Here is a 26,473-nt window from a genome sequence, read left to right on the forward strand (position 1 = left end):
CATGGTGACACTCATTTACTGCACATTCATGTTATCATGCTCCTACCTGTGGGGTTTTGCTATGTTTTCAAACAATAAATACAGCAGACATCTACCACTTTATATGGGCATTTTAGCAGCAGTTGTGCAGTGCATTCCCATTAACACCACTTTTTTTTCCCTTTTATCGCTGAATGTGCATGACAGAGAGGCTGCGTTTATGTGCTCAAAACCCCCCAAAAATGCATACTTCAAGATGTATTTATCATATAGGATATATAATTTTATTGTAATATGTTCTATGTGAAAAAACAAACATCATTAAAAAAACTAAAAGACACCAAATCAATTAAATTGTTGTAATCAGCCCCTTAAGTAGTAGAGCACAGGGGTTCTCAGCCTTTTTGACCTTGGCGCCAAACTTTTCCACTACAGAGGGGCCCAGTGCCCACTGAATTGTTACTACTGAATTAGTAATCATGCTCTTTATTTAAATCGTTTTCAATAATTATATGTCAAATGTTATGAAACTATGTGTTGACCACAAAGATTATTGTTTATTTCACACAAACACTTCAGGATTAGGACAGGCTGATTAGAAAAATAAGTGGTAACCAAATATACTGCATAAGAAGGCACATAACTTAAGTAACTAACAAAAAATAAATATCAATTAATGAATTTACAACCAGGACAAGCAGTAGAAAATGAATGGATGGAAACCTACTGTATATGTAAAATTGTTGTGCTGAAATAAATCAACTGAAATAATAATGAATATGTTTCTTAACTAAACTGTCAATACAACTAAAGTGCAAATGAGAAAACAGATTCACCACTTTAGTCATATTTTTTGCGCTTAAAAACTGCTCCAGACTTGTTTTACATTGTCATTACTCTTACGAGTGGTGGAAAAGTGTATTGCAACTGAGTACTTCTGTGGCCCATACAAACCACAGCTGAGAAACAGATGTTTTTTTGGCGACCCTTGGGCCCTGACCTTATGGTTAAGAAACACTGGTCTAGCAGCTATCAAATTATAAAAGGATGTTGCTGAATAGTTGATCTGTCTAAAAAAAAATATTTGTGACCATCCAAGTATGTCGAAATGTACACAGAACGGAGGATTCTCTGTCCATTGTGTGTACATTTGCATTTTCTCCCAGTATTGTGAGCGGTTAGATAACAAGCATATATTTTGCATGATAATGAAAGCAGAGACGCAGAATGCATTGCACGTCTTATTCTGCTCACTTTAACAGACGCAATCCACTTTGCACACGTTCAGTAGATCAGCTTTGCGTGTACTATCATATTTGCATGTGTTTTAGTACACACAAAACTTATGTAAATCATGCCCCCGGTGCTCGGGCAGAGAAGTACAGCATATACAGATAAAAGCAGAATTATTATTATTTTTTTAATAATTCTGTGTCATCCTCAACAGTTTTTCACGACATTGAATCCAAATTCAAAAGGTCGACCCTCCGCATGAAGAAACAGAACGAAGGTACCGTTACACATTAAAGAATTTTCCTGTGTGTTTATTAACGGGCTTGTAATTTGCAGTGGCGTGGCGCAACACTGAATTATACTGGCAGACATGTTTCTAATATTGCAGTTACCATACTGTATGTTTGATGCAAAAATAAAGTCTTACTGTATTCAACGATGCTCAAGCGGATCCTCTCCCTCCGTGCCTGCAGGCTACGGTCTGCACTGCCACCGTGCTATAATCACCATGTCTAAGCTGGTTGGCATCAAGGACTTGTACTGCAAAGTGGACGGAACGACCAACCTGCTTAACATGACCAAGGCATTCTTCGCTGGGCTGACCAGTCAGGTACGCTCTTGTCACCCACTCTATTCTATATCTAAATTATTATTTTCATTAATAACCCTGAGTTTATAAAGTTGAATGTTGTCTTACTATTTGATTGATAATAACTATAATGGTATTTCATCATTCTACTTACTATGATTCCAATGACACCTTTACATTTAATTTGGATCTACGCAGAACAATGCAACCTTTACACATTTATAATGTCATAATGTAAAATATCATAAGGAATTTTCAAAATGGGACCCCATCAAGTCATAAAAATTGGACACAGTAAATTTTTAAGGTCCCACTTTTTTGTAACCGTTTTGAAAACAAATGATACATGTATGCATTATCCTTTTATATCTCACATTCTATATTGGGTTTTGGAAAAAGGTCGTCTTGAACGTTACTTAGTTCGTTAAAAAATAATACAAAAGAAAACACATTTTTATGCATATTTAAATGTACTCAGTTATAAACATTCATTCACCTTCTTCTTTCCTTCATGGATCTAAACTTTACTGCTGCCGGTAGTTTTTTTTATATTTGTATGTAAAAAGTTGTAGGTGTATTTATTTCAGTATAAAAGTGTAAAACGTTTTTTGCTTCGGTCATGAAATTATTATAATGGTGTGCCAGGGCATATATATATATAGATAGATAGATAGATAGATATATGCATATATATATGTGCATATATATGAGTATATATATATATATATATATGTGCATATATATGAGTATATATATGCACATGTATGTATATGCATATATATGCACATATATGTATAAAATAATATGTATATGTGTGTGTATATATATATATATATATATATATATATATATATATATATATATATATATATATATATATATAACACATTATTTTTTTAATACCTAAATCTCTAGAGTCTACATCAACTTCAAATCTGTCCGTCTGTCAGTTTGTTGTTGACGAACCCCAAGATGCAGAGAAGGAGGCAGGCATTGGATAGGAAAACATGATTTAATAAAGATAATAAAACAAGAACAAACCAAAGGGGTACAACAAAAAGCGCGCACGAGGCGGATAACAAACTAAAAAGGCTAGCATGGGAGCTAGAAAACAAATAGGGCTTAGCATGGAGGCTAGCATAAACAGAACCGGGAACAGGATTCGTTACGTGTTGTATAAAGACAAATTGGAAGCAGAGAACAAAAGACAGTAAGCTACAAACATCTAACGAAATATAGCTTACCGCTACGCTGCAAAGACACGACACGACAGGAGCGACAATACATGACAATAATCCAGCACTCGACCGGAGGACAAAACAGGTTCATATATGAGTGGGCCGATTGACACCAGGTATAGCCAGGTGCCAATCAGCCGCAGCTGAGGGGAAACAGCGCACAGGGAAAAAAACAGGAAACAGACAAAATAAAAGCGCTGACAGGAACTAAACACAGGAAATACTACACACAAACAAAGGAAAAACTAAAACACAAACAAACTGTCAGGAGCAAGCCTGACACGTCAATGCTAAGTTCCTGTTTTTTTTTTATGTTGTTATTTTGTTAGTTTTTGTTTCCTGCCCTTTTTGTCAAAGAAAGCTATGTTTTTTACGGTAAACACACAAAATATGCAAAATCTTCCACAAAAAATATTTTTCAGAGTGGAATATTTAATGTGAAGTAATCAGATCCTTGGATAGGTCAATGATTCATAAAAACATTGATTTTGATTAAATGTTATTTTAAAAGTAATGGCAGCTTTAAAGAAAATAAAAACAGCTTTGTTTTATTAGTCAACATTGCAACTTTTTCTAAATTCCGTTTCACCTTTAAGCTTTTTTTATTCCGCTTTTGTTCTGTTTTTGTTTATTTTGATAGTTTTTTTTAGTATGGGCCGTGGGCCTTTTAAACATTAGCTGCGGGCCGCAAATGGCCTCCGGGCCACACTTTTGACACGCCTGCTATCATAATAAAAAATTTAATCTGATAGGTCTATCGATAAAAAGCAAAGCCTGGCGACGCATGCGCGTTTTTCATAACGCACTGTCAGCATCTCTACTTCAGTTAACAATGACGGTGACGACGCCACTGTCAGCGATGCGAGCGACACTTGCTGACTTTGTCAGCCAATTCTCCCAAGAGACTCCTTTTGAACACTTCTCGCATATTAACACTTCAAAAGGCACATATTTGTCTTGTTTGTTGAACTACAAAGTATGTTTTTGGGGTGGAGGAGTCTGGTCGGGTGTTGGTTAGCTTGAAACTAACAGCTAGCCTGTGTCCATCCTTGAACGATTTCGATCCAACGGGAGATAAAAGTGAAGTTTCCATGGACTCACAAAGACTAAAACAAGTTATTTACTGGAGCCATGGCACAGTAAGAAGTTAAAAAGGTTGACTTTACACTCACGTTAGTGTTTACCATGAAGTCTTTCTTTTGACAGCCCCTCGCGGTAAAGTTGTCAGAGTGCAAACTGAGGCAGTATTTGTCATTGATAAAACTTTCGACGAATCAAAATTTACGACCAATAAAAACGCAGTCAACGGGGACGGAAATTTGACCCAGCAAATATGAACAAAAGAAAACACCGACAGAAAGCGATAATCGATTAAAAAAATTTAAAAATCAACACCCGGGGGACGCGCTGGCTTCTGGAAATGCACGTCCTTTCTGATTTCAATGCATAAAAAGACACAAAAAGTGTGTCAACGCCAACACTGGTATGCGTGTGTGTAATATGTATATATTTCATATAGCTTATTGTTTTATATAGCCTATTTGTTAAGGGTGTAACGGAATGTGTATTTGTTTTGAACTGTTTCGGTACGGTGGGTTCGGTTCGCAATGGAGGTGCACCTAACGGGTTTCCATACGGACATATTAAGTAGCGCACCGCACGGACGAACATAAGTAGCGTACCGCATGCTGTGTAAACAATGCAAACCGAGGCACAACACACGGCGTGAGAGCAACGACCGGGCTACGACAACATGTGAAAGCCAGCGCTGGGAGACCCTCGTTAAGATCTCTCGTTTGGGAATACTTCGGCTTCGCGGCGCAATACAACAATGGAGGACGAGAGGTAGACAAAGCGAAATTTGAAACTGTTTAATGTTGCACTTTTTATATGTAGAAAACAAGATTTGTAATTTTGTTTAATCCGAGCAACAACTTGAAGCAGTTTATTGTTGCACTTTATGTGTAAAAATGTTGCACTTTATATGTAGAAGTTTTGTTAAGAAACCAATTCTGAGCCTTATCTTTTTTAGTTTTATTTAGTTTTTATTTTATATATGTTGACCACATGAACCCTGGCAATGGACCCTGTATATTAGAGATGCGCGGTTTGCGGTCTCATCGGCGGAGTCCGCGAATGAGCCGCGGGTCGGGCGGGTGACATGACGAAAAAATAGATTTTAATTAGATTCAGGCGGGTGGCGGTTGAACCATTCGGAAATATTTGATATACATGGTTCTGGGATCGGTATCCTTTGCCATTCAAAGAGCCATTTAAGACCCGTGTCATAAAGCGAAGAAGACAATAGGAGACGCTATTATTCTCCTGAATGACTGCCGGTAGTCACCCAGATAGTAAGTATTTGGGCGTGCTATGAAGCTATTGGCTTTGTCGCCTTCTACAACATGTACGATCTGTTTGTCAGTCCAGCATCATGTTGTGTGTGACTTAAGCGGCGACACGCACACGACTGAAAGGCATACTGGGTGACACAGAGTACACTAATGGTTGTGATATAAACAATTTTAACACTTAGTAATATGCGCCACGCTGTGAAGCCACACAATACAAGATTGACAAACACATTTGGGGAGAACATCCTCACAGTAACACAACATAAACGCAACACTACAAATACCCAGAATCCTTTGTATCAGTGACAATCCTGACTATTTCATACACCCCACTAGCAGCAGCAACCCCCCCGTGCATCGGTAAGGTAGGCGGGTTTGGGGACGCGGGGGTGTAAAATATATTCAGGAAGTGTCACGGATACAAAGGATTCTAGGTATTTGTTGTGTTGCGTTTATGTTGTGTTACTGTGAGGGTGTTCTCCCGAAATGTGTTTGTCAATCTTGTTTGGTGTGGCTTCACAGTGTTGCGCATATTAGTAAGTGTTAAAGATGTTTATATCAAAACCATCAGTGTACTCTGTATCACCCAGTCTGCCTTTCAATCTCGTACGTGTGATTGCGTAAGCTGCACACAACATGTTGCCGCACTAACAACAGTTGAAGGTGTCAAAGTCAGTGGCTTCACAGCACGCCCATATTCTTGTCATCAGGATGAAGCTATTGGATAGTCGCGAGAACGTTAGCGGCTCCAATTGTCTTCATTACTCTGTGAAACAGGTTTAAATAGCTCTGTGAGTGGTAAAGGCGGCCGACCTCTGATGTATTTCAGCGGGCGGTTGGTGGGTGGGTACGGTTTTGATAAAATGTTGGTTCAGGTGGACGGTGGGTGGATGACGACTTTGGTAATGCGGTTGCGGATGATATAATTGCCTATCCGCGCATCTCTACTGTGTATATATGTATGTTATTGTTATCCTTAGTATTCATGACTGCCTGCTGTTGCACTGATCAGCCTAGTAGTGGCGCACATCCATCACACACACAGCTATTTCTATTTTTGGGCCGAATTTATATAGTGTTCCCAATGTTAAAAGGATAAAGCAATTCTTTACAAATTTGGTAAATAAATACCCAGAAAATTTATATTTTGTTGTTTTCTTACTGTACCAAAAATGAACCGAAACGTGACTTTTAAACTGAGGTACGTACCGAACCAATATTTTTGTGTACCGTTACACCCTTACCTTAATAATGTTCATTATTGACGAGTGGTGCACCGAAAACTGGACCGCCGAAAAAATACGTGTCTCACCGTAACCGGATGTTGTGATGAGTGATGACGCATCCACTTCCTTTGCCAGGCTGCGTCCTTCCCCGCGCACGCGAATGACAAAGCTCGCCCAAAAGTCGCATTGGGGTCGCATTTCTGTTTATACTGTAGTCACATTTGAAAAGATGAGATTCCGATCGGATTCAGACTTACTCCTGATGTGGCCTGAATCCGATACTCAAAGATCAGATTTAAAGCATTCAGGACCGTTTGGACTGGAGAAAAATATCCAATCTGTTTCACTTGAGGGCAAAAAAAAATTTAATTTGGTGTGCAGTGTAAAGGGAGGCTTAAAGACAGCGCAAGTCCATTCTAGACAGTTAATAATAAATTGTTTAGTGTCTTTCCTACCTACCAATGTTCTGTGTTTGACTAAACATTTTCTCACATTCCACACTAGAAAATAATAAAAGTATGTGTGTGTCATGCTGATAATCAGATTGGGTCAATGTTGGCATAATATCGAAAGAGAAGAAGTTGCATTGTTTGCATTGCAACATCCAAGTGAGCTCACTTGCACAAATTAGTGTGTTGTAGTGTGTTCGTTTAAACAAAAATTATATATTATATTTACTGTTAGACTTAACCACGATTGCATACATTATGAAAACAAAAATAATGTAAATAGTTACTTATGTATTTACCTCGGTGTCTAGTTCACGAGTGAGGGAAGAGTGGATCGTAAGATCGACAGGCGGATCGGTGCGCCGTCTTCAGTAATGCGGACGTTGTATTGATCCTTTGTGGTGAAGGAGGAGCTGAGCCGGAAGGCAAAGCTCTCAATTTACCTGTCGATCTACGGTCCCATCCTCACCTATGGTCATAAGCTTTGGGTTATGACCAAAAGGACAAAATCACGGGTATAAGCGGCCAAAATGAGTTTCCTCCACCGGGTGGCGGGTCTCTCCCTTAGAGATAAGGGGAGAAGTTCTGGGGTGGGCTCCAGCGAAACAACTGGACAAGTTGTGGACAATGAATGGATGGGAAAAAAATTAGCCTTATCTAATTTAATATTATCGAAGTGTATAAATACAAACTCACATCTAACCATAATAGGTGGTTAAGAAAAAAAGCATTTGTTACAGAATTTCAAACTCTCTTAATTATATTTTTTTAATGCCGCAAACTAATTTAAAAACAGGATTTTTAGCTTTTGGGATGTTCTAGCAATATAAATGTTCTATAAGTTTCTCATAACTGGTCGTCATCTGTAATGTGAATGATTTGGAAGGAGTTTTGACCTTGCCCTACTATGTTTGTTTGCGCTAAATAAATAAAACTGAAGTAAGATTAGATGATTTTGCAAAACTTTACAGTCCAACATAAATACCAGAAGTCCTACAGGATACAAGGACACCAGTGTAATATTCAATAGAAAACCACACAATTTTTTACAATGTCCCGCCCCCCCTTGCAGGAAACCCACCAGAAGTTGGCGGACAAGAAACAGCTCCACGTAGTGGAGTTCCGCCAGGAGCGCGGCCCGCTGCCCATAGTGGTGGCCAGCCCCAAAATGGGCGCAAAAGCCGAGCCGGAACCCGAGGACGAGATCCTCGACACCCGCCTGAACTGGGACGACGTCCGAGCCACGCAGGGGTTCAAACGCTCCATCTGGGCGGGCGTCAAACGCACTATTTTGTAGCGTGATTCCAGAGAACTTAGAATTTAGTAATTACATTCTGGTCATGTGTTTTGGCGTTGAAATACAATTATGTACATCATGTCCTTTTGCATGTACTCACACAGCTCATTAAATCAAATAATTCATCTTACAGTGAATTTAATGTCTTTACTGATCTTTCACAAACCACTTCATCATTGTCAAAACACTTAAAATATTTCACACGCCACTTCATCATTGTCAAAACACGTAAAAAGCACTAATTTCCTGTTTCTAAGATTTCTAATTCACAGGATACAAAAAAGTTACATTTTCAGAGTGACATGGAAGAAGAAAAAAACATTTGCAGTAAATGTCTGGAAAGGCGAAAAAAAATATGGATAAAATCCAATGTTGGTTATTTTATAATAATAAAAAAATTTACTGTACAAAAAAATGGCAAATGTAAAATAAGATTTTTTTTACTTCAAGGCAAAAATCTTTATTTTACTTAACTTTTGAATGGTTTCGTTCTCATTGGGCCTCGAAACAAAAACATTCAAATTTGTTCTGAAGATCATAGAAAAGACTTTAAAAGGCTGACATACAAATGCATATTAAATATATTGCACCAAATGTTTTTCAGAAGTGTTTCCATCTGAGAGAGGACAAAATGGCGTGAATGAAGTAAAGGAGTGTGGCCGTGAATGCAAACACCTGAAACACATACAGAGTGACATTATACGGCACATATTTACTACTGCACATACTATGTACTACTGCACATATTACTATGTACTACTGCACATACTACTATGTACTACTGCACATACTACAGTAATATACACACCATGTACTACTTACTATACATACTATTATGTACTGCTGATAATATAATGTACTGCTTCACATACTTGTTATTGCACAAACTGTACAACTGCACACACTACAGTCATGTAATACTGCACATATGTACTTCTGATAGTACTATGTACTACGTCAGATACTTGTTATTGCACATACTATGTACTACTACACACACTACAGTCATGTGCATACCACCATGTACTATTTTGTACTGCTGATAATACTATGTACTACTTCACATACTTATTGCACATCCTATGTACTACTGCACACACTACAGTCATGTACATACTACCATGTACTATTTTGTACTGCTGATAACACTATTTACTACTTCACATACTTGTTGTTGCACATACTATGTACTACTGCACACACTACAGTCATGTACATACTACCATGTACTATTTTGTACTGCTGATAGTACTATGTACTACCTCACATACTTGTTATTGCACATACTATGTACGACTGCACACACTACAGTCATGTACATACTACCATGTACTATTTTGTACCGCTGATAATACTATGTACTACCTCACATACTTGTTATTGCACATACTATGTACGACTCCACACACTACAGTCATGTACATACTACCATGTACTATTTTGTACTGCTGATAATACTATGTACTACCTCACATACTTGTTATTGCACATACTATGTACTACTGCACATACTACAGTCAAGTACATACTACCATGTACTATTTTGTACTGCTGATAATACTATGTAATACGTCACATACTTGTTATTGCACATACTATGTACTACTGCACACACTACAGTCATGTACATACTACCATGTACTATTTTGTACCGCTGATAATACTATGTACTACCTCACATACTTGTTATTGCACATACTACGTACGACTGACTCCACACACTACAGTCATGTACATACTACCATGTACTATTTTGTACCGCTGATAATACTATGTACTACCTCACATACTTGTTATTGCACATACTATGTACGACTCCACACACTACAGTCATGTACATACTACCATGTACTATTTTGTACTGCTGATAATACTATGTACTACCTCACATACTTGTTATTGCACATACTATGTACTACTGCACATACTACAGTCAAGTACATACTACCATGTACTATTTTGTACTGCTGATAATACTATGTACTACTTTACATACTTGTTATTTATTGCACATGCTATCTACTACATCTATCCATAACTTGACAAAAAAAAACAATGACTTGTGAGTGTTTGGAAACAGTTGGTAATGGGTCTGTGCAGTAAAACTTTTCATGATCTCAACTCACCTTAATGTGTTTTCTGAGGAAACCCACTAAAAACTGAGGTTGTGGACGGTGTTTTTTCTAAACTTGGCCGAATTTCTGTCTAAATCTGGCCAAGGATGCGCATTATTGTGGGTTTCCTGCACATCATCTTCATCACTAAGGAAAAATGTTATCTGCGGAGAGAATCTCTCTGCCATTTTCAAGTACCGTATTTTTCAGACTATAAGTCGCAGTTTTTTTCATAGTTTGGCCAGGGGGGGCGACTTATACTCAGGAGCGACTAATGTGTGAAAATATTAAAACGTTACTGTAAAATATCAAATAATATTATTTAGCTCATTCACGTAAGAGACCAGATGTATAAGATTTCATCAGATTTAGTAATTAGGAGTGACAGATTGTTTGGTAAACGTATAGCATGTTCTATATGTTATAGTTATTTCAATGACTCTTACCATAATATGTTATGTTAACATACCAGGCACCTTCTCAGTTGGTTATTTATGCCTCATATAACGTACACGTATTCAGCCTGTTGTTCACTATTCTTTATTTATTTTAAATTGCCTTTCAAATGTCTATCCTTGGTGTTGGGTTTTATCAAATAAATTTCCCCAAAAAATGTGACTTACACTGCAGTGTAACTAATGTTTTTTTCCTTCTTTATTATGCATTTTCGGCATGTGCGACTTATACTCCGAAAAATACGGTATGTTTTTCTTTGTTGTTGTTTTTTGGAATGTCAGCTTGAAGCGTCCCTCTGTCTCTGACTCGTCGTCATGTGACATGACGTTATGATTTTGCTCCATGGTTTTGATAACCCGCTTTATCTTGCCTCTGATTGGCCAGGCCGTAATGTTTCAACCTAATCTTAGCCAATTGTGACTCATCATACGAACCCTAACCGATCATCATGGATCTTCCAGGTATGTATGGATGTTCTCATTTATTCAGGTAAATGTATTTTCTCTGTATTTTTGGCTGATTTCGCAGTTAATTTTCTGTTTTTCTAGCGTGTAGCTTCGACGTAAGCTACCTTGTTACATGGGTTTAAAATAGCTAAACTTCTGCTCATTACTGTGAATACTTATACATATTACTATCTACTACTGTCCAAAGTACTGATATGGATGTGTTGTTTTTTTTTACCACAGCAGCGATGTCAATCTTGTAGATCCTGAAGGATTCTAACTTCATCAAGAAGGTGATGTAGGCCAGAGACACTGCAGCACTCAGGTAGAACAAGGTGGCCACAGCGTGATAGACAAAGTCCTCGACACACAATATGACACATGTTAGAATATGACAAACATTACACAACTACAGTATGACAAAACGTTACACGCAAATAGCGTACATTACAATATGACATCTACACCCTGACATACACAACATGACACAAAATAAGGTACATTACAATGACACATACACAATGACTTTCTACACAACTTGACAATATGAAACAAAACAAGCCACACCACCGGCAGACGTCATTAAAAACGAAACTCAGTTGACAGTAAAAAGTTGTTGTCTTAATTTAAACCATAGCGCATGCATCAATATAGCTCTTGTCTCAATGTAGGTGTACTGTCACCACCTGTCACATCACCCCCTGACTTATTTGGAGTTTATTGCTGTTTTCCTGTGTGAAGTGTTTTAGTTCTTGTCTTGTGCTCCTATTTTGGTGGCTTTTTTCTCTTTTTTTGGTATGTTCCTGTGGCAGTTTCATGTTTCCCTTTGAGCAACATTTCCCGCATCTACTTTGTATTAGCAATCAAGAATATTTCAGTTGTTTTTTATCCTTCTTTGTGGGGACATTGTTGATTGTCGTGTCATTTCGGATGTACTTTGTGGACGTCGGTAAGTCTTTGCTGTCGTCCAGCATTCTCTTTGTGTTTACTTTGTAGCCAGTTCAGTTATTGTTCCGTTCTGCATAGCCTTCCCTAAGCTTCAATTACTTTTCTTAGGGGCACTCACCTTTTGTTTATTTTTTTATTTTACCTGCACACTGCCTCCCGCTGTTTCCGACATTTACAAAGCAATTAGCTACCTGCTGCCACCTACTGATGTGGAAGAGTATTACACGGTTACTATGCCGAGCTCTACACAGCACTGACACTCAACAACAACACATCATTTGCAAACTATAGTTATCGGTTTGCAAAAAATATTTTTAACCCAATTAGGTAAAATTAGATAATCTCCCACGGCACACCAGACTATCCCGTGGCACACTGGTTAAAAACCACTGCCTTAGACAACTTTTCTTGCATCTTAATTCCCTAAAATTTGCTATGGCTCATAGCCACTGCTTTCTGCGGCGTCTGCCGTTGCAAGTTTTGTCGGCGAAAAAGTTGACTAAACTGAAGCGTATTTAAAGGAGCGGTGTTGTGCAGTGCAGTGGGCGTATGATCTGACGTGAACGCCGTGCAAAAGGTGAGCTTTGACGACTAAACGAGGCAAAATGCCGTAAAAAAAACTAATTTATTAAAAAAAAAACTTAGCGACGTTTCGAGGCAGTGAAATTTCTTGAATATATTTTGTAATCGAATTACTCGAGTTACTCGAGGAATCGTTTCAGCTCAGATCTCATCCATGCCCTATTCTCATCTTAAACGTCATCTCCTTCCTTGCCCTCACTGTATGTCTTATGCTACATTCTCATCGCATTGTCTTGTTGTTCTTATCTCATGGTTTTCCTTGTCTTTTCTCATCTCATATTGTTCCCCATTCCATTTCATTCTCATCAGTATCCTTTATCACAGTCTTATACTCCATTCTCATCCAATTCTCAACTCGTGCCCATTCCACTCTCTATCACAGGGGTCACCAACGCGGTGCCCGTGAGCACCAGGTCGCCTGTAAAGACCAGATAAGTCGCCCGCTGGCCTGTTCTAAAAATAGCTCAAATAGCAGGACTCACCAGTGAGCTGCCTCTATTTTTTAAATTTTATTTATATACTAGCAAGCTGGTCTCGCTTTGCTCGACATTTTTAATTCTAAGAAAGACAAAACTCAAATAGATTTTGAAAATCCAAGAAAATATTTCAAAGACTTGGTCTTCACTTGTTTAAATAAATTCATTTATTTTTTTACTTTGCTTCTTATAACTTTCAGAAAGACAATTTTAGAGAAAAAATACAACCTTAAAAATGATTTTAGGATTTTTAAAGACATACACCTTTTTACCTTTTAAATTCCTTCCTCTTCTTTCCTGACAATTTAAATCAATGTTCAAGTAAATGTATTATTTTTATTGTAAAGAAAAATAAATACATTTTAATTTAATTCTTCATTTTGGCTTCTGTTTTTTCGACAAAGAATATTTGTGAAATATTTTTTCAAACTTATGATTAAAATTAAAAAAAAATTATTCTGGCAAATCTAGAAAATCTGTACAATCAAATTTAAATCTTATTTCAAAGTCTTTTGAATTTCTTTAAAAAAAAATTGTTCTGGAAAATCTAGAAGAAATAATTTGTCTTTGTTAGAAATATAGCTTGGTCCAATTTGTTATATATTCTGACAAAGTGCAGATTGGATTTTAACCTATTTAAAACCTGTCATCAAAATTTTTAATTTAATCTTAATCAGGAAATATTAATAATGTTCCATAAATTATTGTTTTAATTTTTTCAAAACGATTCCAATTAGCTAGTTTTTCTCTTCTTTTTTTTTGGTTGAATTATGAATTTTAAAGAGTCGAAATTCAAGATAAACAATGTTTCAAAATGTCATTTTCATTGTTTTCATGTTTTCTCCTCTCAATTAAGTGTTTTCCTCATTTATTCTCTACAAAAAACCTTCCGTAGAAGGAAAAAAAATGTACGACCGAATGACAGACATTCATTTATATTTATCTGTTTCTATATATATTTATTGTGAGAAATCATTAAGATGATCAGTGTTTCCACGAAGATAAATATCATTAATGAATAATAATAACATAGAGTTAAAGGTAAATTGAGCAAATTGGCTATTTCTGGCAATTTATTTAAGTGTGTATCAAACTGGTAGCCCTTCGCATTAATCAGTACCCAAGAAGTAGCTCTTGGTTTCAAAAAGGTTGGTGACCCCTGCTCTATCACCAGCGCATTACCCCATGTCATTTCGGGTCTGAGTATTCTTTCTCATCTCATTATCACCCAATTCTCAATTTTAAACCATCAGACTTCTCTTACCATGCATGTCTTACTCACCGTGTCTGTTTTGTGCTCATCAGTATCCTTTCTTATCTCATGTTGTGTTACATTCTCATCCAATTGATAGATCCTACCGACCAATCCAATACTCTATTCCAGGGGTCACCAACCTTTTTGAAACCGAGAGCTACTTCTTGGGTACTGATTAATGCGAAGGGCTACCAGTTTGATACACACTTTAATAAATTGCCAGAAATAGCCAATTTGCTCAATTTACCTTTAATAAATAATTCTATATGTATAAAAAAAATGGGTATTTCTGTCTGTCATTCCATCGTAAATTTTTTTTCCTTTTACGGAAGGTTTTTTGTAGAGAATAAACGATGAAAAAAACACTTAATTGAATGGTTTAAAAGAGGAAAAAACACGAAAAAAATGAAAATTTAATTTTGAAACATAGTTTATCTTCAATTTCGACTCTTTAAAATTCAAAATTCTACCGAAAAAAATGTAAAGAAAAACTAGCTAATACGAATCTTTTTGAAAAAATTTAAAAAATAATTAATGGAACATCATTAGTAATTTTTCCTGATTAAGATTAATTTCAGAATTTTGATGACATGTATTAAATAGGTTAAAATCCAATCTGCACTTTCCTAGAAAATATAACAAATCGGACCGAGCTATATTTCTAACAAAAACAAATAATTATTTCTTCTAGATTTTCCAGAACAAAAATTTTAAAAGAAATTCAAAAGACTTTGAAATAAGATTTAAATTTAATTCTACGGATTTTCTAGATTTACCTGAATAATTTTTTTGAATTTTAATCATAATAAGTTTGAAGAAATATTTCACAAATATTCTTCGTCGAAAAATCAGAAGCTAAAATGAATAATTAAATTAAAATGTATTTATTATTCTTTACAATAAAAAAAAAAAATCTTGAAAATTGATTTAAATTGTCAGGAAAGAAGAGGAAGGAATTTAAAAGGTAAAAAATTATATGTTTAAAAATCCTAAAATCATTTTTAAGGTTGTATTTTTTCTCTAAAATTGTCTTTCTGAAAGTTATAAGAAGCAAATTTTAAAAAAATTAATTTATTTAAACAAGCGAAGACAAAGTCTTTAAAATATTTTCTTAGATTTTCAAATTCTATTTGATTTTTGTCTCTCTTAGAATTAAAAATGTCGGGCAAAGCGAGACCAGCTTGCTAGTAAATAAATATAATTTAAAAAATAAAGGCAGCTAACTGGTAAGTGCTGCTATTTGAGCTATTTTTAGAACAGGCCAGCGGGCGACTCATCTGGTCCTTACGGGCTACCCGGTTCCCCTCGGGCTCCGCGTTGGTGACCCCTGCTCTATTCTGATCTCATACCATCTCATCTTCTGACCATGTATTCGGGTGATGACCTATGACATTATCATCCCATGAGGGCCTAATCTCTTCACTATATTTGCCCATTTATGCCCCATTGTCATACAAATCTTGTTTTTGGCCTCTATTCTCATCTCATGCTCAAAGCTAATTTTCCTAACAGAGCATTCTCATCCAAATCTCCTCTCATTCGACCGCTATTCTCATCGTGTTTTTTTTTTTTAATCGTCCCATTCTCATATCCTGTGTGCGTCTTACAGCGGCGGCCCAGGTGGAGCTGCTGTGGTGACAGCCGGCGATGAAGAGGAGCATCCAGAGGAGGGTGGTGGAGAAGCAGAAGAGGGAGACAAACATCACCCAGCCCAGAGGATTGGGAGGCAGCACGCGGGTGGAGGCCACCAGGATCCACACCAGCCCGCCCGTCACCTGCGGCCATGAGAAGTCATGAGGTAACTTGTGAGACCGATCAATAAGCGGTGCCAGTATGTTGTTGCGTAAACCAAACTGGGATGGAGGCTGTATAAGACGTGCCAGATCTGGCCCGCCACTTCATTTAATTAGGCCCTGAAAAAACATCAATGAAGTTCTTCTGGGGCGGTATAGCTCAGTATGTAGAGTGGCCGTGCCAGCAACTTGACGGTTCCAGGTTCGATCTCGCTCCTGCCATCCTAGTCGCTGCCGTTGTGTCCTTGGGCAAGACACTTTACCCACCTGCTCCCAGTGCCACCCACACTGGTTTTAAAATGTAACTTAGATATTGAGTTTCACAATGTAAAGTGCTTTGAGTCACTAGAGAAAAGTGCTATATAAATATAATTCGCTCACTTCTTCATCCTTCTTACTAAATGTACTTGTTCTTTTCATTTTCACAGAATCACCTTTTTTTATTTAAATATCTGTTTATGAAACAAATGTATTATCATACATTATAACCATTGTTTTTAGTTAAGATAGAAATAAATGTTTTATTTGCTTTACTCATGATTTCAAATCAAGTTATCCATCAAATTCTACCCTGTAAAAATGACAATATATATGAGGGTAAAATTGTGACATTTACTGGAGGTTTTTTACAGCATTTTTGGTCAACTGAGTTCTCTTTTACCATTTACAGTAATACACCGTAATATCTACAGTATTTTAAAGGTAAAAAATTGGTAGCTCAATTGCCATATTAAAGCATTTTTCTATTTACAGTGGGGGAAAAAAAATTCAACCGGAAATTTTACAGTAAAATTCTGGCAACTGAGCTTTGCCAGATACCAGTATCAACCAATCAATGTTTATTTATATAGCCCTAAATCGCAAGTGCCTCAAAGGGCTGCACAAACCACAACGAAATCCTTGGTACCGAGCCCACATAAGGGCAAGGAAAAACTCACACCCAGTGGGACGTCGGCATACTTCCAAGATTGCGCCAAGCATTAAAAGACTCATGGTGTACAAAGTGCTGTGACCATTTTCCGCCCGTTATTATGTGACGAGATAAGAATGAATACCAAAATACACAATTTGTATGTGTAAACATAGAAAATTAGCTAAGAAACTAGCATAAAACATTAGCGTGTTGATGTTAGCATGCTAATATAAGAGGCCTTAGTATACTTCCAAAATGACGCTAGCACCAAAAAACGGGATTTTTAGGTTGAAACATACAAAATTAGCTAAGAAGCTAGCACAAAACGTTGGCATGTTAATGTTAGTTTGCTAATATAAGAGACGTTAGTGTTGCGATCCGTGACTCGGATCTTCACATGTTTATTTTTCCATCTTTGTTTCATTCTCTTTCTGACCTACTTACTTCCTGTTTAGTCCCTTACCATGGTTACACATTGATTTTACCTGCTCCTCGTTTTCTGCACACACCTGGTTCTACTTGATTACTCCCTATACAAGCCTTCCTCTTTTCTTTGTTCAGTCTGGGTCCATAAGAGTTGCTCACATGCAACAAGTGACGACTGCTCTTCTCGGTATGTTTATTCTTGCTAGCTCATATGCTAAGCCACCTACCTTTTCTTAGCTCACATGCTAATTGTTTTTCTTTCTACATTTTTGTGCTTTCATGCCAATTCTAGTATTCTGCTTATATTTCCTAGTTTTCATACAAGCGTTTTTGGTTTGCCTTTTTATTAGCTCCAGTATTTCTGTTCAAAGCTCTCATTTTGTTCAATAAATCTTTTAAGATCTTACCTTTTGTTGTGTTCACGTCAACGCATCCTCGAGGGAATCGAACCCGGCACCTCGATGCCCACCAGTCCTTACAGTTAGTATACTTCCAAGATGACGCCAAGTATCAAAAAACCAAGGGTGTACAAGGTGTGGCGGCCATTTTCCACCCGATATTATGTGACCAGATAAGAAGAAATACCAAAATACACAATTTGTAGATGTAAACATACAAAATTAGCTGAAAAGCTAGTATAAAATATTAGCATTTTCACGTTAGCAATGCTAATATAAGAGACGTTAATATACTTCCAAGATGACACCAAGTATCAGCAACCATGATTTTTAGGTTAAGACATTTAAAATTTGCTAAAAAGTTAGAATAAAACTTTGGCATGTTGGCATTGCTAGTTTTTTACCATAAAAAAAACCTGTGGTACTGTGTTCCCATCCATCCATCCATTTTCTACCGCTTATTCCCTTTGGGGTGGCGGGGGGCGCTGGTGCCTATCTCAGCTACAATCAAGCGGAAGGCAGGGTACACCCTGGAAAAGTCGCCACCTCATCGCAGGGCCAACACAGATAGACAGGAAGAAACATCCACACAATATGTTGATTTTGTTGCACCTGTCAGCTCGCTACCTCGCTGGGTTCTTTTTATATAGTTTGCATATGAACCCTGCCTCAACACCACAAAGCAAATATGCTTGGTTGAAAACGTTCCTCTTTTCTAAAATGTGCTAGCTTGATGCTAATTTGGATTTGCTATGGACAGGCTATTATTAGCATTAGCGATTTTACATGGCAATTTTAACACCTCCAAATTTGGTAATACAAATTTTAACTAAGATGAACGTTACAATCAAACAGCTGGTGTGTAATAAGCACAATACTAGCGGTATAAACACTTTGTGGGGTGCATCATAACACATTCAGCCTCTTGGAAAAAGCTACTTCCTAGTTAGACAACATACCATAGATCAGGGGTGCCCACACTTTTTCTGCAGGCGAGCTACTTTTCAATTGACCAACTCGAGGGGATCTACCTCATTTATATATATATCATTTATATTTATTTATTTATGAAAGAGACATTTTTGTAAACAAGTTAAATGTGTTTAATGATAATACAAGCATGTGTAACACATATAGATGTCTTTCTTTCACAAAGACAAGAATATAAGTTGGTGTATTACCTGATTCTGATGACTTGCATTGATTGGAATTAGACAGAAATGATGATAACGCCCACATTTTCAAATGGAGGAGAAAAAAAGTTCTCCTTTCTGTACAATACCGATACCAGCTTCCATACACTTTACAAGAAACACATTGGCGGCAAATTCCGTAGCTTGCTTGATTGACATTCACGGCACCCTAGGGCCTTGTGAGATGACGCTGACTGCTGCCAGTTCATTATTATGAAAAAATGACAGAGAGGAAGGCGAGAAACACTTTTTATTTCAACAGACTTTCGCGCCGTCCCTTCCGTCAAAACTCCAAAGGCCGACTGCACATTTCCTATCTTCACAATAAAAGCCCTGCATCATGCTGCCTGCGCTAACAAAATAAGACTCTCGGAAAGCTGGGATGCACAAGTGATGTGCACACCAGCTTTCTGAGGGATCGCTTGTGCACGCCAATTTTCCGAGACTCTGTATTTAGTTAGCACAGGCAGCATGAAGCAGGGCTTTTATTGTGAAGATAAGAAATGTGCAGTCGGCCTTTAGAGTTTTGACGGAAGGTACGGCGCGATAGTCTGTTGAAATAAAAAGTGTTTCTTGCTTTCCTCTCGGTCATATTTTCATAATAATGATCTTGCAGCAGCCAGCCTCATCTCACAAGACCCTCCGGTACCGTGAATGTCATTTAAGTGACGTCTTGGTGAAGATTGATGATCACTAATTTTTAGGTCTATTTTTTTTAAAAGCCTGGCTGGAGATCGACTGACACACCCCCCGCGGTCGACTGGTAGCTCGCGATCGACGTAATGGGCACCCCTGCCATAGATAAACTACACAGCACTGCCATCTAATGTCTCGGACGTGCAACTGCACTGCAAATGAGACTCAAATCTGAGAAGAAAACAAGATATAACCGTGGACATAATCAGCTCATTTTCAAATGTTACATTTGAAAAAAAACAACATTTTATTATTAAACAATTAACATTCATTAACAGAGAAAAGTACCAAAAATCGGTACGGTTAAAAAGTACCAATGATTTTAACACACACTAGGTGTGGCAAAATTAATCTCTGCATTTGACCCATCACCCTTGATCACCCTCTGGGAGGTGAGGGGAGCAGTGAGCAGCAGCGGTGGCCACGCCCGGGAATAATTTTGGGTGATTTAACCCCCAAATTCCTACCTTTGATGCTGAGTGCCAAGCACGGAGGTAATGGGTCCCATTTTTTATAGTCTTTGGTATGACTCGGCCGGGGTTTGAACTCACCGATATCAGGGCGGACACTCTAACCCAGGGGTCTCAAACTCAATTTACCTTATGGCCACTGGATGCAGAATCTGGGTGAGGCTGGGCCGCAAGAAAAGATTTCTTAAAAAAAATATAACATGCACTTTTTAATGAATTCACCTTCTTTGAATACTTTCCCACCCTAGCAACATACTTGCCAACTCTCGCGATCATCCCGGGAATAACCCGAATATCAACGCCCCTCCCAACAATATCCTGGGGCAATCATCCTGTCGGTTTTCACCCGGACAACAATAATTAGGGCGTGCCGTGATGGCACTGCCTTTAGCGTCCTCTACAACCTGCCGTCTCGTCCGCTTTTCCACGAAACAAACAGTGTGCCAGCCCAATAACATATTGTATGAGGCTTCTGCAGACCCACGGAAGTGACTGCAAGACATACTCGGTCAACAGCCGTACAGGTCACACTGAGGGTGGCCGTATAAACAAATTTATCACTGTTACAAATATGCGCCACATTGTGAACCCACACCAAACAAGAATGACAAATACATTTTGGGAGAACATCCACACCGTAACACAACATAAACACAACAGAACAAATACCCAGAATCCCATGCAGCCCTAACTGTCCGGGCTACAATATACACCCCGCCCCCTATTGTAGCCCGGAAGAGTTAGGTCTGTTGATCAAGTATGTCTTGCAGTCGCCTACTGCGTGTAGTGAAGGTAAATACAACATGTGGCTGGGCCGGCACGCAGTTTGAATAGGTTTTGGAGGACGCTAAAGGCAGTGCCTCCACGGTACTCCCTTAATATTATTGTTAGGGTGAAATTCGGGAGAATGATTACCCCTGGAGGGGCACTGAAATTTGGGAGTCTCCCGGGAAAAATCGAGGGGTATGCAAGTATGACGCTGTAAAGAGCCATTCATATAAAACTCGCGTGCCGCACCAACATAAAATGTTCATATTATAAATCAATGATAAATGGGTTGTACTTGTATAGCGCTTTTCTACCTTCAAGGTACTCAAAGCGCTTTGACACTACTTCCACATTTACCCATTCACACACACATCCACACACTGATGGAGGGAGCTGCCATGCAAGGCGCTAACCAGCACCCATCAGGAGCAAGGGTGAAGTGTCTTGCTCAGGACACAACGGACGTGACGATGTTGGTACTAGGTGGGGATTGAACCAGGGACCCTCGGGTTGCGCACGGCCACTCTTCCACTGCGCCTCGCCGTCCCACTGCGCCACGCCATCCCATATTAGGGTTGCAAAATAACGTCTCGCGGGCCGCATGTTTGAGACCCCTGCTCTAACCACTAGGCCACATAGTACCGGTCTCAATACCCATCCCTAATCATTACTGCTTCTTAAAACACGTCATACACACTTGATCTGCCAGAGAATAAGACGACGTTGCAGATTTTCCCACTACCAACCAAAGAGGCCTGATTATGTTATTTTATAAAATAGTCTTGTAAAACTGTCCTGGGGTTTCAGGGGTGTAACTGTAATTGAACCGATATTATCAGATAGCATTCCTAATATTTACGACCAAAACTCTTAATGTCTGTGGAGAAAGCGGACTTCCGGAGTCATTGCTACGTGAGTTCTACCGATGTAGGGGGCAATCAAGGGTGATGGGTCAAATGCAGGGAATCATTTTGCCAGTCATTGGTAAACTTGTACTTGAACTTAACTTAAAGTAGTCACTTACACTGCCACTGCCCGATTTACTGAGCTGCCCGATCCGTTTGCGTATACACGCCGCATTTGCAACACGCATGCGCAAGCATGTCGTGCTACTACAGTTTTACTACTTTGAGGATTGCAAAAATAACGTGCATGAACTATTTTTGCAAATTTTGAAAAATGGAGCACTCTTCGTAGCGTGGGAATAATAATATTTGAGAAACTCAAAGTGCTTCACAGAGAACTGAGAAGTAGAGATGTCCGATAATGGCTTTTTTGCCGATATCCAATATTCTGATATAGTTAGGTTTGTTTGGAAGCCATCTTACTTAGCTGTGCTATAGTAGCCATTAGGGGCGTGGGAAAAAATCGATTCGAATACGGATCGAATCGTTTACGTTGTGCGATTCAGAATCGATTCTCATTTTTTAAAAATCAATTTAAAAAAAAAAAAATTTTAATATATTTGTTTTAATCAATCCAACAAACTAAAACAGAGCAATACCATAACAATGCAATCCAATTCCAAAACCAAACCTGACCCAGCAACACTCAAAACTGCAATAAACAGAGCAATTGAGAGGAGACACAAACACGACACAGAACAAACCAAAAGTAATGAAACAAAAATTAATATTATCAACAACAGTATCGATATTAATTATAATTTCAGCATAGCAGTGATTAAAAATCCCTCTCTGACATTATCATTAGATATTTATAAAGATAATAAAAAAGAACAATAGTGTCACAGTGGCTTAAACTTGCATCGCATCTCATAAGCTTGACAACACACTGTGTCCAATGTTTTCACAAAGATAAAATAAGTCATATTTTTGCTTCGTTTAATAGTTAAAAGTAATTTACATTATTGCAATCAGTTGATAAAACATTGTCTTTTACAATTATAAAAGCTTTTTTTTTTTTAATCAACTACTCTGCTAGCATGTCAGCAGACTGGGGTAGATCCTGCTGAAATCTTATGTATTGAATGAATACAGAATCGTTTTGAATCGGAAAAATATCGTTTTTGAATCGCGTTGAATCGAAAAAAATCGATATATTATCGAATCGTGACCCAAAGAATCGATAGTGAATCGAATTGTGGGACACCCAAAGATTCGCAGCCCTAGTAGCCATCCTTTTTTCTACTGTGCTTGACTCTCGGTCAGAGTGCTTGTGTGGTCGTAGGTTCCAAGCCCAGGCTTTTTTTTTTTTTAAACATGTATTAGTGGATTACACAGTACAGTAGATATTCCGTAAAATTGACCACTAAATGGTAACACCCGAATAAGTTTTTCAACTTGTTTAAGACGGGGTCCGCGTTAAGCAATTCATGGTACGAATATAAACTATCAGCATAATACAAGTTAATCATCAGAGTATATACATTGAATTATTTATATTATTTACAATCCGGGGGATTGGGGCGGGCGGGTGGGTTAGGTTGGGTTGGAAGCCATATTTCTTAGCTGTGCTATAGTAGCCATTAGGGGTGTAACGGTACACAAAAATTTTGGTTCGGTACGTACCTCGGTTCAGAGGTCACGGTTCGGTGCATTTTCGGTACAGTAAGAAAACAACAAAATATCTTTTTTTTGGTTATTTATTTAACATATTTGCAAAATCTTCCACCAAAAATATTTTTTCTTAGTGAAATATTTGATGTCAAGTAATGTGAACCTTGGACAGGTCAATAATTCATAATAACATTGATTTTGATTCAACATTTTGTTTTGAGCAATGACAGTTTGAAAGGAAAAAAAAAAGCTTTGTTTTATTAGTCAACGCTGCAACTTTTTCTAAATTACATTTAGTCTTTAAGATGTTTTATTACATTTTTGTTTATGTTTTTGTTTATTTTAATAGTGTTTTTAGAATGTGCCGTGGGCCTTTAAAACATTAGCTGTGGGCCGAAAATTGCTTCCGGGGCACACTTTTGACACCCCTGCTAGAGATCAGGGGTTCTCAAATGGGGGTACATGTATCCCTGGGGGTACTTGAAGGTATGCCATAGACTACGTGAGATTTTTTTTTTAAATATTCCAAAAATAGCAGCAATTCAAAAATCCTTTATAAATATATTTATTGAACAATACTCCAACAAAATATGAATGTAAGTTCATAAACTGTGAAAAGAAATGCAACAATGCAATATTCAGTGTTGACAGCTAGATTTTTTTGTGGACATGTTCCATAAATATTGATGTTAAAGATTTCTTTTTTTGTGAAGAAATGTTTAGAATTAAGTTGATGAATCCAGATGGATCTCTATTACAATCCCCAAAGACGGCACTTTAAGTTGAGGATTACTTCTATGTGTAGAAATATTTATTTATAATTGAATCACTTGTTTATTCTTCAACAAGTTTGTAGTTATTTTTATATAATTTTTCCCAAATAGTTCAAGAAAGACCACTACAAATGAGCAATATTTTGCACTGTTATACAATTTAATAAATCAGAAACTGATGACATAGTGCTGTATTTTACTTCTTTATCTCTTTTTTTCAACCAAAAATAATTTGCTCTGATTAGGGGGTACTTGAAAGAAAAAAATGTTCACAGGGGGTACTTTACTGAAAAAAGATTGAGAATCACTGCTATAGATAATGAAAAAAACAACTGATAAATCTATGGGTAAAAAGCAGATCCTGGCGACGCATGAGCGTTTATCATAACTCTCTCGCTCTCTCTGTCTCTGCTACTACCTCACGAATGCTGCTGCTACACAATTTTGTTTTGTTTTCAACCCCTTCTTAACCCTGAATGTACATTGAAAATACACGCAACCCTAACTTAAAATGCCGGACATTTGAGGCATGTAAGAAACTCCACCCGGACAGCCCCGCAAAAGAGGACATATCCGGTGAAAAGAGGAGGTACGGTCAGTCTATCGTAGCCCGGTCGCTGCTAGCATGCCCCGTGTTGAAACTGCCTCGGTGTGCATTGTTTACACCACGTGTGGTACGCTACTTAATATGTCCGTGTGGAAACTCGTTCGGCAAACCTCCAAACCGAACCGAACCGAAAACCCCGTGCCGAAACGTTTCAATACAAATACACGTACCGTTACACCCCTAGTAGCCATCCTTTTTTCTACTGTGCTTGACTCTCGGTCAGAGTGCTTGTGTGGTCGTAGGTTCCAAACCCAGGCTTTTTTTTTTTTTGATTGAGACTTTTATTAGTAGATGGCACAGTACAGTACATATTCGGTACAATTAACCACTAAATGGTAATACCCGAATAAGTTTTTCAACTAGTTTAAGTCGGGGTCGACACCAAAAACCACAAGCGATTTGGTCCACAGTAGCGAGCGCATAGTGTCGGGGATGAGGTTGAGTCAAACAATGTGCTGGAAAGGTGAGACGCAGGAACGTGATGCACCCTCCCATATGACGGGATCTTGCCAGACAGCAGTAGTAAATAAGTAAGTAGATCCCTCACAGGACTTCTACTAGAATGCATGAAAATATTAGTTTTGCATTTGCATCTAAATTCTCCCCAATTCTCTCCTTCGTCACCAATGGAGTTTTGAGTATGCCCGACGACGACAAGGGTCATAGTTCAATCTCTGTTTAGCTTTGTTCCGCAAGTCAAGCACATATTAAGAATCCCGTCATAGGGGACCTGGCGCCCCAAGGCTAGAGGTCACTCACCAGTTCGGGCAAGTAGAACATATCCGGTGCCGTGACACAAACCCCGAGTCCGGTGGGCAGACTTCCCAGGGACTGAGTGGCGGTCGCAGCCATGCCAGCCAATTCCGCTTCCCGTGTTTACAAGCGAGGCGCCCTGGTCCTGGGGCCGGGACTAACGGAGCAGCAGGTGTTGCAGATGCAGGCAGGCAGGGATAACTTTGCAGCCAAACCTGTTCTGTTATTGCTGGCTTTCCCACAACAGCTCCTCAGCGGACACGCCCTCCTCCGGCTCCAGCTTCATGTGAGCTGCTCGTAGGGCGAATCTTTGTGAGCCCCGGGGCCGAACTGAAAGCAGATAAACTCTCCCTATTGTTGTTGATGATGCGTTTCCCTTGTTTGTGGTTTACACATTGGACAAGAATCACTCCCACTTTGTTTACAACATGTCACTGGCATCAAAGGAACCGCCTTGGGTCCTATTTGTCCTACCGCTTACAGTTTGTAGCTAAGAATCTTTATGTTTAGTGGGGTTCGCAG

The 26,473-nt window shown here is 38.3% G+C and overlaps 2 protein-coding genes across 2 annotated transcripts in view; one reads left to right on the forward strand and one right to left on the reverse strand.

Moving 5' to 3' along the window:
* The window catches only part of mrps5 (mitochondrial ribosomal protein S5), a 51,556-nt gene extending 43,061 nt beyond the window's left edge, over positions 1-8,495 (forward strand). The window contains exons 10-12 of the mRNA XM_061911288.1: positions 1,427-1,489; positions 1,686-1,822; positions 8,141-8,495. Of these exons, the coding sequence (XP_061767272.1) occupies positions 1,427-1,489; positions 1,686-1,822; positions 8,141-8,365 (425 nt within the window). The 3' untranslated portion in view covers positions 8,366-8,495. The remainder of the gene's footprint in view (positions 1-1,426; positions 1,490-1,685; positions 1,823-8,140) is intronic.
* On the reverse strand, positions 8,487-26,270 carry LOC133559480 (myelin and lymphocyte protein-like). The gene is made up of 4 exons (XM_061911289.1): positions 25,958-26,270; positions 16,250-16,417; positions 11,620-11,742; positions 8,487-9,040 (listed from the first exon to the last, which is right to left on the reverse strand). Exons 1-4 carry the CDS (start codon positions 26,048-26,050, stop codon positions 8,966-8,968), a joined length of 459 nt encoding a protein of 152 aa, XP_061767273.1. The 5' UTR covers positions 26,051-26,270; the 3' UTR covers positions 8,487-8,965.
* Positions 26,271-26,473: the final 203 nt, after the last annotated feature.

The sequence above is a fragment of the Nerophis ophidion genome, linkage group LG09 (assembly GCF_033978795.1).
Source record: "Nerophis ophidion isolate RoL-2023_Sa linkage group LG09, RoL_Noph_v1.0, whole genome shotgun sequence".
In the NCBI taxonomy this organism is placed as follows: domain Eukaryota; kingdom Metazoa; phylum Chordata; class Actinopteri; order Syngnathiformes; family Syngnathidae; genus Nerophis; species Nerophis ophidion.

Excerpts from the sequence above, each read along its gene's own strand:
- LOC133559480 (XM_061911289.1), bottom strand. The coding sequence starts at position 26,050 with ATGGCTGCGACCGCCACTCAGTCCCTGGGAAGTCTGCCCACCGGACTC. Across the intron at positions 16,418-25,957 it reads TGTTCTACTTGCCCGAACTG|GTGACGGGCGGGCTGGTGTG; the intron begins GTGAGTGACCTC and ends TCATGGCCGCAG. Across the intron at positions 11,743-16,249 it reads GCTCCACCTGGGCCGCCGCT|GACTTTGTCTATCACGCTGT; the intron begins GTAAGACGCACA and ends TTGTGTGTCGAG.